The sequence below is a fragment of the Aspergillus fischeri genome, genomic scaffold (genome assembly GCF_000149645.3).
Source record: "Aspergillus fischeri NRRL 181 1099437636261 genomic scaffold, whole genome shotgun sequence".
NCBI lineage: Eukaryota > Fungi > Ascomycota > Eurotiomycetes > Eurotiales > Aspergillaceae > Aspergillus > Aspergillus fischeri.
Genome location: NW_001509765.1, coordinates 151578 through 166161, shown reverse-complemented (window position 1 = coordinate 166161; position 14584 = coordinate 151578). Strand labels below are relative to the sequence as shown.

At 48.6% G+C, this 14584-nt stretch overlaps 6 protein-coding genes across 6 annotated transcripts, besides 2 other annotated features; 2 read left to right on the top strand and 4 right to left on the bottom strand.

Annotated features, from left to right (window-relative positions):
- Positions 1 to 146: 146 nt before the first annotated feature.
- Positions 147 to 944, top strand: NFIA_028880 (oxidoreductase-like domain-containing protein; the record flags this gene model as incomplete). Its single annotated transcript, XM_001262353.1, has 1 exon — positions 147 to 944. The coding sequence occupies one exon, from the start codon at positions 147 to 149 to the stop codon at positions 942 to 944; it is 798 nt and encodes a 265-aa protein (XP_001262354.1).
- A 449-nt stretch (positions 945 to 1393) lies between these two features.
- Positions 1394 to 2160, top strand: NFIA_028870 (DUF3245 domain-containing protein; the record flags this gene model as incomplete). Its single annotated transcript, XM_001262352.1, has 2 exons — positions 1394 to 1575; positions 1644 to 2160. 2 exons carry the CDS (start codon positions 1394 to 1396, stop codon positions 2158 to 2160), a joined length of 699 nt encoding a protein of 232 aa, XP_001262353.1.
- Positions 2161 to 3014: 854 nt separating this feature from the next.
- Positions 3015 to 3049: a microsatellite.
- Positions 3016 to 3049: a microsatellite.
- On the bottom strand, positions 3049 to 5176 carry NFIA_028860 (HSF-type DNA-binding domain protein; the record flags this gene model as incomplete). Its single annotated transcript, XM_001262351.1, has 6 exons — positions 3049 to 3866; positions 3925 to 3994; positions 4066 to 4409; positions 4477 to 4544; positions 4610 to 4708; positions 4824 to 5176. The coding sequence occupies 6 exons, from the start codon at positions 5174 to 5176 to the stop codon at positions 3049 to 3051; spliced, it is 1752 nt and encodes a 583-aa protein (XP_001262352.1).
- A 1995-nt stretch (positions 5177 to 7171) lies between these two features.
- Positions 7172 to 8883, bottom strand: NFIA_028850 (F-box domain protein; the record flags this gene model as incomplete). Its single annotated transcript, XM_001262350.1, has 4 exons — positions 7172 to 8054; positions 8118 to 8488; positions 8545 to 8710; positions 8798 to 8883. 4 exons carry the CDS (start codon positions 8881 to 8883, stop codon positions 7172 to 7174), a joined length of 1506 nt encoding a protein of 501 aa, XP_001262351.1.
- Positions 8884 to 9638: 755 nt separating this feature from the next.
- On the bottom strand, positions 9639 to 11439 carry NFIA_028840 (succinate--CoA ligase (GDP-forming) subunit beta; the record flags this gene model as incomplete). The annotated part of the gene is made up of 8 exons (XM_001262349.1): positions 9639 to 9773; positions 9844 to 10136; positions 10187 to 10233; positions 10295 to 10840; positions 10913 to 11012; positions 11072 to 11144; positions 11207 to 11290; positions 11383 to 11439. The coding sequence occupies 8 exons, from the start codon at positions 11437 to 11439 to the stop codon at positions 9639 to 9641; spliced, it is 1335 nt and encodes a 444-aa protein (XP_001262350.1).
- A 536-nt stretch (positions 11440 to 11975) lies between these two features.
- NFIA_028830 (putative short chain dehydrogenase/reductase) lies at positions 11976 to 12801 on the bottom strand (the record flags this gene model as incomplete). Its single annotated transcript, XM_001262348.1, has 4 exons — positions 11976 to 12345; positions 12403 to 12497; positions 12562 to 12713; positions 12786 to 12801. 4 exons carry the CDS (start codon positions 12799 to 12801, stop codon positions 11976 to 11978), a joined length of 633 nt encoding a protein of 210 aa, XP_001262349.1.
- Between the last annotated feature and the right edge of the window lie 1783 nt (positions 12802 to 14584).

Sequence of the window (14584 nt, the reverse complement as noted above, 5' to 3'; positions counted from 1 at the left end):
TACATGGTTAAACAGACATTGCCGCGGAATCGGGATAGCTGCGGGCTGTTTGCATTGTTTGCCTAATGACATAAGTTGGTCGTTTTCCGTGGCCTTCGGAAGTTCTTCACATTTAATTCTGGGACTCAAGAATGGAGTGCTTCTCCATGTATATTACGCAGTCGATCCTTCGATGTAAAATCCGTCCATTGTGCTTTGGGCACGTTCGGGTTACGAACAAGCTTTCTTTACCTCTCGGGCCAACCTCATCACTGACAAGGCAATATGCCTTCACTGCGACTTCCCACCACGGGACCGCCCACGATGATACCCTGGCAAGCTTAGAAGATTCAACACGCTCGCAGGCGCATCCGTTATCGGGCTACTACTACGATATCCTCTCATCCAAATCACCCTACAGATCTCATGCGCCGACTTCGCGCCCTGCCGCCGAGAAACCAACCCCGGCAACAACCGTCAAACCCCAGTCACCAGAAGAAAAGATGTCCATCGTCTTCGGATCGCGACTTGCTGGGCCAGGCCGTGCTTCGCGTTACAACCCCGGAACTATGCCACCCGAGTCTCAATGGAAGATGATCAACGGGGTGGCCATTCCGCCCCGGCCCGAGGAACCGGACAATTGCTGCATGAGTGGTTGTGTCCATTGCGTGTGGGATGATTACCGCGATGAAATGGAGGAATGGGCCAGTCGTGTAGAAAGGGCCAAGGCGAAGGGCACTACCCAGAAGGCCACGGCGGATATGCGACAGACGCCGAGGGCAGAGGTTGACAGTGCGAGTCGTAGCATGGATGACGACGGCGGAGGTAGCGAGACTAACTGGCCAGTATCTCACGAGGCAGATGATCTCTTTGCCAATATACCAGTTGGTATTCGCGAATTCATGAAGACGGAGAAGAAACTAAAGGAAAAGCAACAACATGAGAAAAATAAAGCGTCAATTTGAGCTTCTGCGAGATTGGATTATGCCTTGCGGGAAATGATTGATGTAACGAAGGGTATATAGTCTACATCCCCTCAGTGTTGTACATAGTATTTTGACCCTGATATAGACTAGAGTATCTAGAGATGTACATAGATTCATTTTGTGGATTGATGCGCTGAGATTCGAAAACAAACCTGCTGCCGCCAGTACCACAGTGGTCACAGCAATTATTATACTGACCATCTGCCAGCAGTGCATTCGTCACTATGAACAGCGAATGACAGTATATCATCAACTAAGAGGCCCATACTCGTCATTTTATCTTAGCCATATCAGATCCTCCTTACCAAAGCAGGCGGTGAACTTTCTGCCAGATTATTCCGCCCTGCTATCGCAAAAAGTTCCAAGTCCGGTGGTGATCTTTGATAATCAACTCAACCAATCGTTACATATAACATACATTGAACAACATGTCAATATCGAAAACCGAAACGGACATCATCCTCAACAAAGCCAATGTCGCATTAGCGCGCAGTCAGCGTCTAGTAGCCTCCTGGCTCCCTCCGCCGACAGACGAAGAAAAGGCCCGTGTCAAAACAGAAGAAGAGCTGCAGCGAGAGGAAGATGAGATCTTCACTGCTGTTCCGGAGACGTATGTTCTTCTTTTTCCATGTTTGATGTCAATGTCTATTTCCACGCATACTGACAGTCCCGAAACAGACTAGGAGTCGGCGCGCCCCTCCCCGAGAAAGCCGCTGACGGGAGCTGGAACCGGACCGAATTGGATTCCAACGATAAGCTCCGGAAACAACTCCTGGGGAAAAACTACAAGAAGGTCATGGCTGCTTTCGCTGGTGTAAAATCGGGCAAGCCGGTGGGCCAAAATGGAGTACCCGCTGGGAATGCGGCGGCTTCCTCGGCGGCTGGGACGGGAGATGCGGATGATGACAATGACGATGAGGAAGGACGAACGGCGGTGGTAGGAAGGAAAGGCGACCTTCGGAGGAAAGCGGTGGGTTCGGCACGGAAAAGAAAAGTTACGACTGATATCGCAGAGGACGATGGCATTGGCCCTAGTGGCGCTGGTGAGATCAAGGGTGGTGATAGCGAAGACACCGCAGCGAAGCACGAGGGCCCGTTGTCGCGGCCAGCGCCAGGGCCGAGAAGTCGGAAGAAAGCCACAAGTTTTTTGGATGATATACTCGCCGATCGGTCGAAAAAGAGGAAGAAGCGATGATGTTGGTCGTCAGGAACCTCACCCAATCTTTCACTTGTACAACATGATACCCAGTTATCCGTTGAAATATTGAGTTTGATAGACAGCAATTCACAATTCACGTGAATACAGCAAATCCTTTTTGTGGACCTTCTCGATATCGTGATTGACCTCATTCTTATAGTTCGCCATACTCTCGAATTAGTCTCACCAGTTCCTGACCAACATCCGAGAGACGGGCAAGGCTGCAGACAATATTCTGTCACAGAGTCCATGCACAAGTGACATAATTGCATTAGATTGTAGACTCCTATTGTAGATCTAGCTTGTGCTCAACAATAAACATGGTCTGCCACACCCAGCCCCAGGGTATATAGTATGATATGTGGAAACCGAACCCGCCTATTCCAAGTTCCCAGTAAGTGCAAACACCAATACTGTGGCAAGAAGGCAGTCACCATCGATCTGCATGGTCAGGTATGATATCAACAGAAACGGACATAGAACGACTTCCAGCAGTATGCTGCGAAAGGTGGGAGTGCGCCCTCCAAATTAGGCATAGAAGACAAAACAAAGCGTGGTCTCCAACTGTCCTGGAAAACCCGCACTTTTCCTGGAGAGACTGTACAAGTTATAAGGGATGAAAGAAAAAGAAGATCAAAGAACGGGGGTGAGATTCCAATGTGATCAGAACATGTGGCAGTGATAGATTGCTCAAATATGCAGAGGGTGCTTCTTCAAGAGGTTTGCGCGTATCGCTGTTGCTGCAAGACGAGAACACATCCTGATGTTCTCATGCTCAATGTATGACTTGCGCCTTACATTGGCGGTTCGGTTAGATATTGCAATTGAGCGCGTATACCAGTCTCACGCCTTTTTCTTTCTCTTTTCTTTTCTTTTCTTTTTTTTTTATTCTAACCGCTTTCGTTTCCGATCTTCAAGGTTGTTATGCTGATCCTCTTCAGGACGTTCCGCTGTATCAGCGGGGTTGAGGAGCGAGTGGACGTTGCTGGCCATGCTGGATCGTCTGGTGGCAGGAAGCGAGGATTCATGCCTAGCATACTTCGATCCACCATATGTCCATGCGTTGTCCACAGTTAGAGTGGATGACGGCTGGTCCGGATTCAAAGGCGGCGTAGCATGTCGCGAACTGCTTTGAAACCGCCGCGGCACTCCCATCTCATACTGAGCCAGCACATCTCGAACCTGCTGCTCACTAGAAGTCGGTGTACGATGGGGTGAGGGTGGCCAAGGTGTGACTGGAGCGCCTTGTGCATTAGCAGGGGGAAACTGGGAAACGTTCGGCGGTGGCCAGCCATGCTGACGGATGTCTGCCGAAGTGTGTCGACGAGCAAGATTGGGCCCCGGCGGAGAAGATACCGAAGACAGAGGATGAGGCATCGGCTGTTGAGGTGGGACTACAGAGGGCACCTGCGGCCGATTGTAGTTCGGGGACGAATTTCCCCCACCAATTGAGCCATACCGGCGAGGAGAGACAGCAAGATGCGGGGGCACGGGTGGCCGGATTATGTTATGCCTAGACGTATCCATCATCGATGGTCGACGGCTATCGTCTTGGGGCACCTGGCGTGGGGAAAGAGGCGGCCCGGGATCAACCGACACATTGGCAAAAAAGGGTGGCCTGACAGATAAATATGGGTCCGGAGGATTTTCGAGGGCTCGCACGACGTCGAGATGTTTCTCTATCTCTTTCTGCATGCTGGACACTGTGATGAGTTAGCGAATGTGGTCATGGTAATGTTGTTTTTTGGTAATGATGCTCACCATCCCGGTACAGAGGACTGTCCCTATCAGGAATCGTTCCTTGTAGGAATTGAGAAATCGAATACGCCCACTGAGATCCCGTCAGTGTTTCAGTGTCAGACATAGCAGGCGCCTCGATGAAACTCAAAAGGGTCAACGAACATGATAACATCTGGCCAAACTCTCCGCCATGGCTTGACATCTTAAGTTGAGAGCTGAATGTGCCTCTTCAGCGCGACTTAAACGGTTATGCATGTCATACAGCGAATGTTCCAAATTGAGCAATCGCGCTTCAGTCGCATCTGGGACGGGCTCGGCCGGTGTGCCAGGTTGAGAAATAGCGGTCTTGTGGCCGGGAAATGAGTCGCGATGAATCAAGGCATGTCGTGATGCTCGGCGCTTGATTTCGCGCAACCCTACGAGGTCGCCCCGTTTAAAATTCCCATTCCCGTGTTTGAACTCCCATAATGCAGAGTCTGGAGAGCCGGTGTGAAAGACATCGCTCACTATAAGAAGATGCAAAGGGTCAGCGAAAGTACGAACACATTCACACCCCCTTCAAAAATCGTATACCTTTATGAAAACCGTACATATTGAGCTGTCGAACGAAAGACGAGATATTAGTGTGCTTGAAATATTGACTAAAAAGGCAAATATCAGCAATCAGGCTACAATATGCGAAGCCCTTTCAAGGGGAGGAACTGACGCGAGAACTTTTGAGAACTCGGATGTTGGCGACATGACAAAGCTGTCGTTGGTGCTCGACCACGATATCAGATGTTGAATACTAGGATCTTCTAGCATACTGTTTAAGTGGCATCAGCAAGGGCTCACATGATGTATGTCAAAGGTGCAGATGGTAAGTATAAGACAAGGGTTTAAGACATCCGTGAGAGCGAACGGAATCTGAGCAAACATACTTGTACAGTTTATGAATGAAAGCAGTCTGAACGACTTTTGGCTGCTGGGCTGCGGCTGCAGCCCCGATTGCTTGATTTGACATTGGAGTATTGTTCATGTTTCCAGTTTCGACCGAACCATTGGAATTCGCGGTGTTTGCGCCCGCCTGATCGCTGTCCGGACTGCTGTGGGCGGGCGGCGCAGGACCTGTCGTCGTAGAGGCAGGTGGAGTGACTTCCATGGAGTCACCTGTCGACTGAGCAGAGGATGGAATAGAGGAGGGAAGGACGGGGAGCTTTCGTGTCTTGCCTGGCGCATCTGCAGAACCGGCAGTAAAAGTATTTCGAGACGGAGAATCGGCGAGGCTGCTCATCTCGCGCGAAAGGAACGAGGACGGCCGAGCCGCAGAGGGGAGGAAGCAAGCCTGCGCAGAGCGGATCTTGGAAGAAACCACCTGGACTGAAAATGCGAAGGGTCAACGAAGAGATGCAGCGATCACGTAGTGCCTTTTTTCCTCTCTTCCAGGTGTCGGCGGCTCGTGGAGGACTGGAGAACGTGGGAAAGTGGATACAAAGAATCACAGAGCCTGGGCCAAGAAGGCGCTGATCAATACCATAGAGTCTCCGCTTCTAGAGTCATTGTGAAGCGAAGATCTCCTGTAGATAGAATGTGACTTCGATGTCTCTTTCCTTTTTTTCCTTTTTCTTCTCCTTCTCGCGCGTCGATTTACCAAACAGCGGCTGTTCAAGATTTTTGTCGCCCACCAGACTCAACGGGTGTGAAGAGTCTTAGACCAGTCCAAAGCTCCTCTTTGCCCCTTTGTTCTCCACTCGTTCCAATCTAGTCTCGGAAAGAGGTGCCAACATGAAATCGACGAGGGGCGAGAGGGACGAGCCGTGGAAGGGCAGGAATGTGTCGCGGATGAGGCGCGTTAAAAGATCGGATCTGCAGATAACCAGATAGCTGCTAGTACCTAGTAGTTGAAGCTGACTATCATGGGTCCAGTTTCTGACACCCGGTCTAGGAGCTCGGGAAATGACCAACGGAGGCACGGGAACAGCCGATTTGTAGGCTCCTTGTCGTTCAAATGCACGATTGCTTTTCTTTTTCTTCACCTCTTCCCCTTTTCGTTTCTGCTCTAGAGTGCCTATGCGAATTTATTGAAATATTCTCTCTGTATATGCCTTGTGGAGAGAAGAAAACAGGGAGGATCAGTTCAAAGCAGAGAGAGAGGGAATGCGAGAAAATACAAAGATGAAGATTCTTGCGGTTGAGGAGATTCTGAAACGAGAGTTCGGATAAAGGATTATCTCGGATATATTAAACAATATAACATAAGACAATAATAGATAGACTATAGATGGTGATACCAACAGAATAGTTAGTAATGATAGGAGTTTAAGGTGCAGATGGATGTTTGGGGAACCCAGCAGTCGATAGCTGGCTTACCTGCCACAGTCCTACTAAATCCAGTAGTCTGTTACTAAAGTAAGCAGGTAAGCAGTAGTCTGGGCTCTGGAATCTGCACGGAACCGCGGATATGGAACGACAATTGGTTGGGTGCAAGGAAGAGTGGCGCAGGTAAAGAAGAAGATATATTGCGACTAGTGATGAGGGGGAGGCGAATAGGGGGAAGTAATACGGAAGTATGATATATTATGATCTATGAGGAGGGTAGAGAGATGTACTCCATAACTAGGAGAGATGAGCCTAACTATGCAAATGGTATCTATAATTTGATGAATTGTTCTCTACTGATTAAGAAGTAAATAATAGCAATATAAATGATGGATCACCAAGAGGAAGTCAGTAATAGACAAGGTTGTCCTCTGTAGCTCAGTGGACTCAAAGCCATTGTACTTTTGATACCGAGGAGATAGATAGATGCGGAGTAGATATTCAGGCCGCAAACTAGAGAGAGGTATTGGGTATTCGGATAGATCAGTAGTACCTAGCCTAAACATGCGCCGTATATTAACACTAGATTCAATAGTCTGGATGCAGAGGTTTCAATATCCGACTATCATCATCTTAACCCTGGTTATCTGCCTAGGTGGGCTTATTATCATCTATCTACCTATTGCTGTCGATAGGTACTTCATCCCTTTGCTAATCATGATGTAGTAGAGAGTATTATGGGGTGGCATTATCATCAAGAGCAGTGATGCTTCTCTATATCGTCCATATCCAGTCTTCTTTCTTTTCCTTTTGTCAATGTATTTCTTGTCGATTCAGCCCTCTATCAATTTGGTTTCTAATTCTCTAAGCACTTTAAGATGCTCTCAGAACGAATAAAGCTCAAGACCTCTAATTAATAAGTGTTTCTCTTGGTCCGAAAAATAGATGCATCATCTCAATTCTAACGAAGTCACCGTCTCCAATTGTCTGGGATTTGAAAAGGAATAGCACACAACGGCTGTGCGGCTTCATGGAAACACCACGCGCTCACACCACCCCTATTCACCACCAAAACACAATCATGATCTCCTTTGAGCACGTATTCGTCGGCATCATGTTGACCAGGGTCTATCGCCCATGGAGAAGGCATGGACTTGGCCGGCCGGTAAGGAACTTGCGCGCCTGGTTGTGAAATCCAGATTGTGGGCATGGCTCCCTCGATCCTGATATAGTACAAGAGGTTGCGGTCGATAGGTGCAAGGCGTAAGTGGGAGGAGGATGTGTGTTCCGGGGGCAAGAGATGCAAGAAAACCTCTTCGGTCTCGATATAGTGGGTAATCGCGATAATATAATGAGGGTGGTGATCTTTACTACCCTTGGGACGGGCTATTAGGATTCCCGCTCTGTCGTTGAATTGTTCTGAGAGCCAGGCATTTGGCCGAACTACCCAGTCGCTGTCTTCTAGCCTTGGTAGGGTCATAATTTTGGACGCGGTTTGAGGAGTTCCCGACGAATCATCAAAGCAATGCTTGACGACCTGCAACTGTGCGGCATTGCACGGAACCCCTTCGAGATCCCATGGGCCATCAACGCCGTCGGTTCGTTGTAGATGGATGGAGATCAAGCAATCCAGCGTAGGATGGAAGTCTATAAACACTAAGTGATCTGCCACAACTACCGTGCGGGAAACGCGCGAGTTGAAGTCCCATTGCATGACAACAGTGTTTCCAGCCGCGGGATCCTTGAAACCGAAGGCAACCTTGGTGCCGCGAACAGCGAAGAGGTGGAATAGGCGGGATGGCAGTCGAAAGTATGCTGATTCCTCCGTTTGGAGATTCCAGACATGGCAATACCTAAAACCATTTCAATGAGTAAGAAAATACTACATGAGTTTGATCTGCGCAATTGCTGCCTACCCACGTAGAGTGACCGCTGCAACAATCAACTCCGAAAGACGAATGTGGCCGATGCGTTCTCTGTTTTCGGTGCAGAACATCTGCATTGCATGCGAACACATATCCTGCACGACGACCGTGGTCATTTCGCCAGTCCATGCATACCGTCCATTCGAATAGTCTAGACATGCTGGGCTAATATGGCTGGGCTCGCGCCGACGGAGGGCTGAAGATGGCTCTCCTCGCTCCAGTCTGATTCTTTGCTTGGCATACTGGTTGTAGATGTGATGAGATGCCTGATGAAAAGGATTGAGGGTGCGGCCTGAATACCGGCGGTATACGGCGCTGCAGACCGGGTTAGATGACAGTAGCTTGTGCCAAGTTCTAGAGACCTGATAATGTGAGTTTCACCATTCCTGGTCACAAGACGTTGATATGTATTGCCTACTCTCTGCAAAACATGGATTTCCGCTAGCTCTAGATACTGGGCGACTTGCACAGCAATCTCGGGGGGAAGCAACCCTAGTATATCACACTGGAAGGTTCGTTTATTGAGAAGATCCCTCAAGTCACGCCATTCGTCAGAAGCTAGCTGGTGGATAAGTTGACGGAACCTGAAATTGGTGACTAGTGTCAGTCAATGAGTCTTCAGAATATGCATTATCGTATCGTGAAAAGGCCTTTGTTGAGGAAACCCGTACACTCTGCGTCGCGCGGACTTTGTCCTGAGATTTTGGAGTCGAGTGATGATCTCCTGTTCGTCTGAGTTCGGATCTACATATTCCATAGTGACGGGGATATCGTTTTCCAGCGTCTGCGAATCATCGTTGTCGTCCTTTGTAAGGGGGGAAGAAGCATCTACAATGACGGTGTCTGGCGCACAGTGGAAAGGTTGAGCCTCTCAGAGAAGGAGCGAGGGTGCTGATAAGGAAAGGAAGGAATCAGCTGAGCTAGTTGATCCGCCGTCATGTTTATCTAAGGTACCCGGTGTGTTTACAACAATTCTGCTGAAATACCTTGATGGCAGTTAAGATGATGCATCTATTTTTATGACAAGTGAAACACTCATTAATTAGAAGGTCTTGAGCTTTGTTTGATTCGAGAGCTGAAGCGCTTGGAGGAATACATATTGGATCGATAGAATACTGAATTAACAAGAAGTACATTGACAAAAGGAAAGGAAAAGGGAAAAAAAAATGAATAGATATGGACGATATACAGAACCATCAATGCTCTCTATGAGTATGCCACCCTGCCTTCCCCATACTGTGCGGATTTCACTATTATACTAGCCCAATTTTGCTGACATATCCTGACCGACTCGTGCCCCGCGCAATTCGGCATCCATATCACTGATCAACCATTAACAGGAGTATCACGAGGGCTGCGAATTTGAGGTCCCCGGTAGTCCATTTGGTATTTCCAACCATGTCACCACCCATGTAAATCAAAGGAAGGTAAAAAGGGCAATCACGAAAGAAAAGACAGAAAGATAAAACATTAGGCGATGACACATGCTGGACCATCCCAAAGCGACGGAGTTTAGATACCAAGGGTGAACTCAACACCGACGTCAATCTCACGGGCCATCTTGACGACCTTGGAGAACTGGACGGACTTCTCGGCGGCGCTCTGGAGGTCCTCAATGGAGAAGATCTTAAGACCGGACTCGTTGATCTATAAATCCTACATTAGCATTTCATGGCCATTTTCGTAGTTCGTAAATGCAAACAGGTTGGCCACGTACCAGCTTCTGAGCCTGCTCCATGTTGGTACCCTGCAACCGAGCAACGATGGGGATGCGCAGACCCATATCCTCCACGACATTGATCAAACCCCGGGCGATAGCATCGCAGCGGACGATACCACCGAAGATGTTAACGAAGATGGCACTGACCTTGGGGTCGCTGGTGATGAGCTCAAAAGCAGACTTGATAGCGGCGGGGGTAGCACCACCACCAACATCAAGGAAGTTGGCGGGGCTTCCGCCATTGAGCTTGATGATATCCATGGTGGCCATGGCGAGACCAGCACCGTTGACTAAAGAAGGTCAGCATGAGCGCAGTAAGGTAAGTGTTGTCAGGTCTTACCCAGGCATCCAATGTCACCATCCAGCTTGATGAAGTTCAAGCCGTACCTGTCGTCCAAGTTAGAGCAGAAATTACGTGGGTTATGAACTGGGTGCCATCGGGACGTACTCAGCAGCCTTGACCTCATCGGCGTCTTCCTGAGTAGTGTCTCTCCATGAGAAGACTTCCTTCTGTCTGAACTCAGCGTTGTCATCAAAGTTCAGCTTGGCGTCCATAGCCAGAACCTGGTGGTCGGAGGTCTCAGACAGAGGGTTGATCTCAATCTGAGTAGCATCCTTCTCCATGAAAACCTTGTACAGGTTCTGGATGGTTGTCTTGGCATCCTCGATGCACTGCTCAGAGAAGCCAAGATCGGTAGCAATCTTGCGGGCAATGTCATCAGTCACGCCGACCTTGATGTCAACAGGAGTCGTCATGATAGCCTCAGGGTGTTCCTTGGCGACTGCCTCAATATCCATACCGCCTTGTGACGAGGCAACAATGACGGGGGACTGAGTTGCGCGGTCCATGAGGACGGCAAGATAGAATTCACGACGAGCGAACTTGCGCTCGCAAATGTAGACAGCGTTGCAAAGGCGACCAGCAGCACCAGTCTGCTTGGTGATGAGCTTGTGTCCGATCATCTGGCTAGCGAACATCTTGGCCTCGGTTGGGCTGGAGAAAAACAACGTCAACAAGAGGACATGTCGAAGGCGAAAACAATGAAATTTTAGAGGAATCACTCACGAGTAGATAACGCGCACACCTCCCTTAAGACCATTGTCGAAGGAACCCTTACCACGGCCACCAGCAAGAACCTGAGCCTTGATCACCATGTCATCGTTCCCTAAAGTGTTTGTCTCAGTAAACCGCGGTCCAGCTTGTCCGTTAAGGGCTCATATATACCGATTGACTTGGCGACAGCCTCAGCTTCCGCCGCCGAGTGTGCGACCTCACCCTTGGGAACTCCAACGCCATACTGCCATCCGGTCAGTCATCTTAGATCTGCGGAATATCGAGTGAACGTTTCCGACAACATACGGACTTGAGAAGTCTGGCAGAGAGGTATTCGTGAATGGACAGGTTTCTCTGTTGCTGAGCCAATCTGGATTGGACGGAGGATTCCTACCAAAATCGCAATGTCAGCAAGCTCAATTTGATGCTAATGAATATGGTACCGTGTTATATTATCGAAATTGCACAGGGAAATATCTCACCGTCGCAGCTCTGATAGCTGCAGCGACAGGACGGCTGCTGCGCGCGAGCTTGAACATGATGAAAATATTTTGTCAAAGAGAGGAGAATTTCAAGAAAACAGATAAGAGCACGAGAGAGGAAGAACGGAGCCTCCAAGTTGATTGTTGACAAGAAGGGGCGGATTATCCACTGTTGAGATCTCGGGAAAGGGAACAGCTTTCACTGCTTTTTCACAGCTGCGCTTGTCGGAACAATATTGCGCTTCGTCTGCATTGCACCCGGTCACCTGATGGAGCCAACCAGTGTGCGTGTATAGATGACTAATCGGGTGCATATTGCGGGCGACGCGAATATCACGGAACCCTGTTATAACTTCTTCGCCGACCACTGTTCCTTACCGAGACCCATAGTTTGCTGGCCTTGTCGTCACTAGAACCAAAAGAAAGTAAGAAATGATAACTGAGTTTGCCAGTCGTCTCCAATCCCCGTTGCATTTAACTTCTATACTTCCATGATTCTGTCAGATGCACAACTATTGTTTTCGTAGTGGGAACATCGTGGAACACCTGTTGGGTACTTCTAGACTATAGAGCCGAGCAACGATCCTTTGCTTCTACTTCCCTATGGCATTTTTCAACTTGTAGAGGTTGAACATCCGCGTCATGGCTCCATGGAATAGACCTGTCCAAGCCCAACCGCCACATAGGAGCCAAATCAGCCAGCTCTTGTTACCTTCCCAGATCCAACTCTTTCGTCCTTGCGCCCAGGGCCATAACCAGCGCCATGGCGCTGATCCGTACAGGACCTGCGTTACAACGCTTCGCGCATATGCAGCATGTGGCATCGCGCCATCCTGACTATGCGTCACACGGCGTGCGTATTCGTCTTCAATAGGAGTGAACAGGGAGTTCGGCTGGAGAGTTCGCTTAGTACGTGCAATGCGGGATTGCACACCCCCAGTGATGACAGTTGTGACATTTACCCTGGATGGGGTTCAGTATCAGTGAAAAGGGGTAATATGGAGAAACACATTCGCATACCCGAAGGGAGCAAGTTCCACCCGCAGCGTGTCGCTGAACGAATGCAGAGCGGCTTTTGAGGCGTTGTACACCGACCCGAACACATAAGGTATGATCTTGACAAAGAGGGAGACTGTCAGGACCAGAAAAATGGCATATCAGTGAGGTGGATTTACTAACCCCAGCCACACTACCGATCATGACAATGGTGCCCTTTGCCTTCATGAGCAATGGCAAGAAGGCCTGGCATATAGAGATGACCGCGAAGAAGTTGGTTTCAAAAGTTTTCCGGGCTTCCCCAAGGTCTATCTCAGTAGCTGGAACAGTGTAGTCTGTCATACGTGAGTAAAGTCCCCCTATTTAAACGCCGAACTGGGCAAACTAGGTCCAATTTGATGACGTACTTCGGCCCCTAGCCATGTAGGTATCAGCATCCAGGTCAATTGTTCCAGCAAAACAGGAGGGAGAAGAATACGCATTGTTAACAAGAAAATCAAGTCCCTTGTCCCCAAGTCTTGTTTCGACTTCAGAGCAGCAGGATTTGACACTTTCTTCGTCATCCACTACCAAGTCTAGCGTCTCGATACCCAGGGCTGCTAGATCATCGATGTTCTTTGCGTCTCGCGCCGTTGCAAATACGCGCAAACCATTTCGATGAAACTCGCGGGCGAGTGCATTGCCTATTCCACCGGGAGAGCACCTAGTTCAGACCACAAAAGCGATTAGCGGCGCGCATCGGAACGATTAAAATTCTCAATGCAACAAAATGCTCGGTTACCCAGTGATCAACACAGACTTGCGGTCATCTCGCTCAGTTGTCATTTCTATCACTCAATCCAAATGTACTAAGGCAAGTAAAGAATCACAGAATACCCAGCACTATCGAATCGTCTGAAGAAATCAAGAAGACTAAGGTAGCTTAGGAAATCGGTGGATTTGTAGAGGTATGAAGATGTAGACTACCTTACTCCGTATCTACTTAAGAGCGAATCAACTGAAACCTCGGCAGAAGCATAAGCCCACCACATTTAATTTGGACCAATTAGCTACCTGGGAAGTGTACAGAGTACTTTAGTTCGCATTCTCCGGGATCTGCATCAATACCTTTATTCTCGATCGCCTCGTTGACAATAATAATATAAATTCCTTACCACTTACCAGGTACCTTCAAGCATCCTATCTTAGAATGACCAGGGCGAGCATTAACTATATAACGCGGTCACGAATAGTCATGGATACCTAGACGATCCGAGTGGATTTCGGAAAGCTTTCCTGTAAGGCAAGTTCGTCCCGTTTGTCGCGAATTGTATAGGTTGTTCTGCAATAATGGACCTCTTATGTCAGTCTATCATTTGTCTCAAGAGCAACACTCAGTAATGGCCATCGATATTTTTCTGTTGTATGGATATGGGCATGGGCTGATATGTATTCTGCTCTGGAAGGCTTTTAGCCTTTTAGGTATGAAGTAGTTGTACTATTCCCAAGGTCCTTCGGCTGTAGCGCAGATGTCCAAGTTTGCTGGGATGATATCGAGATAATATTGATACGCAGCTCCCATCTGACCCTATTGAGTACCCGCCATTATCTGCAGTAATTTGTAAACAGGTGCTATGAGAATTCTTTCCCTTCAGGTATGACGCACAAAGTGCAGCTCATCAAAACAAGGCCATCTATATGACATAGCGGATCAACGCGGGGCATCCAACACTTTCCGCCATTCAGGCATCCACTGTTCTACTTGTTGTTCTTGGCAGCACTGGTCTGAATCAGTACGTTGGACATCGCCTGGGGGTGAAATCTGATGACAACGCTCATACCAAAGATGATTGCTGCCTTTCAGGTATTCTCTTGGGTTAAGGGAATGACATATGATTTGATTCGGTCGGTCTCTTCCCCACCATCAAATGCTTGTGTGCCGGTACCCGACGGGTCCATACACCAGTTCACCTCTATTCGCTTCGATCGGGATATCGATGTGTTTCGATTCCCACGGAGGGCGTTCACTGGCTAGATATGGCCTTTAGACCGAAGCATGGACGATTTCTTTGCCCAATTGCCGATCAGCTAAATCATGGCCTTCATCACTGCACACATCCTTTTTCTTTTCGCCCAGTTTTCGTCTTGCCTTGTGAGAATATACAGTTTGTCTCCGTCTCTTTAGGCAAGCATAGCTAAGAACTCAAGCACGAGTAACCAACTCCTA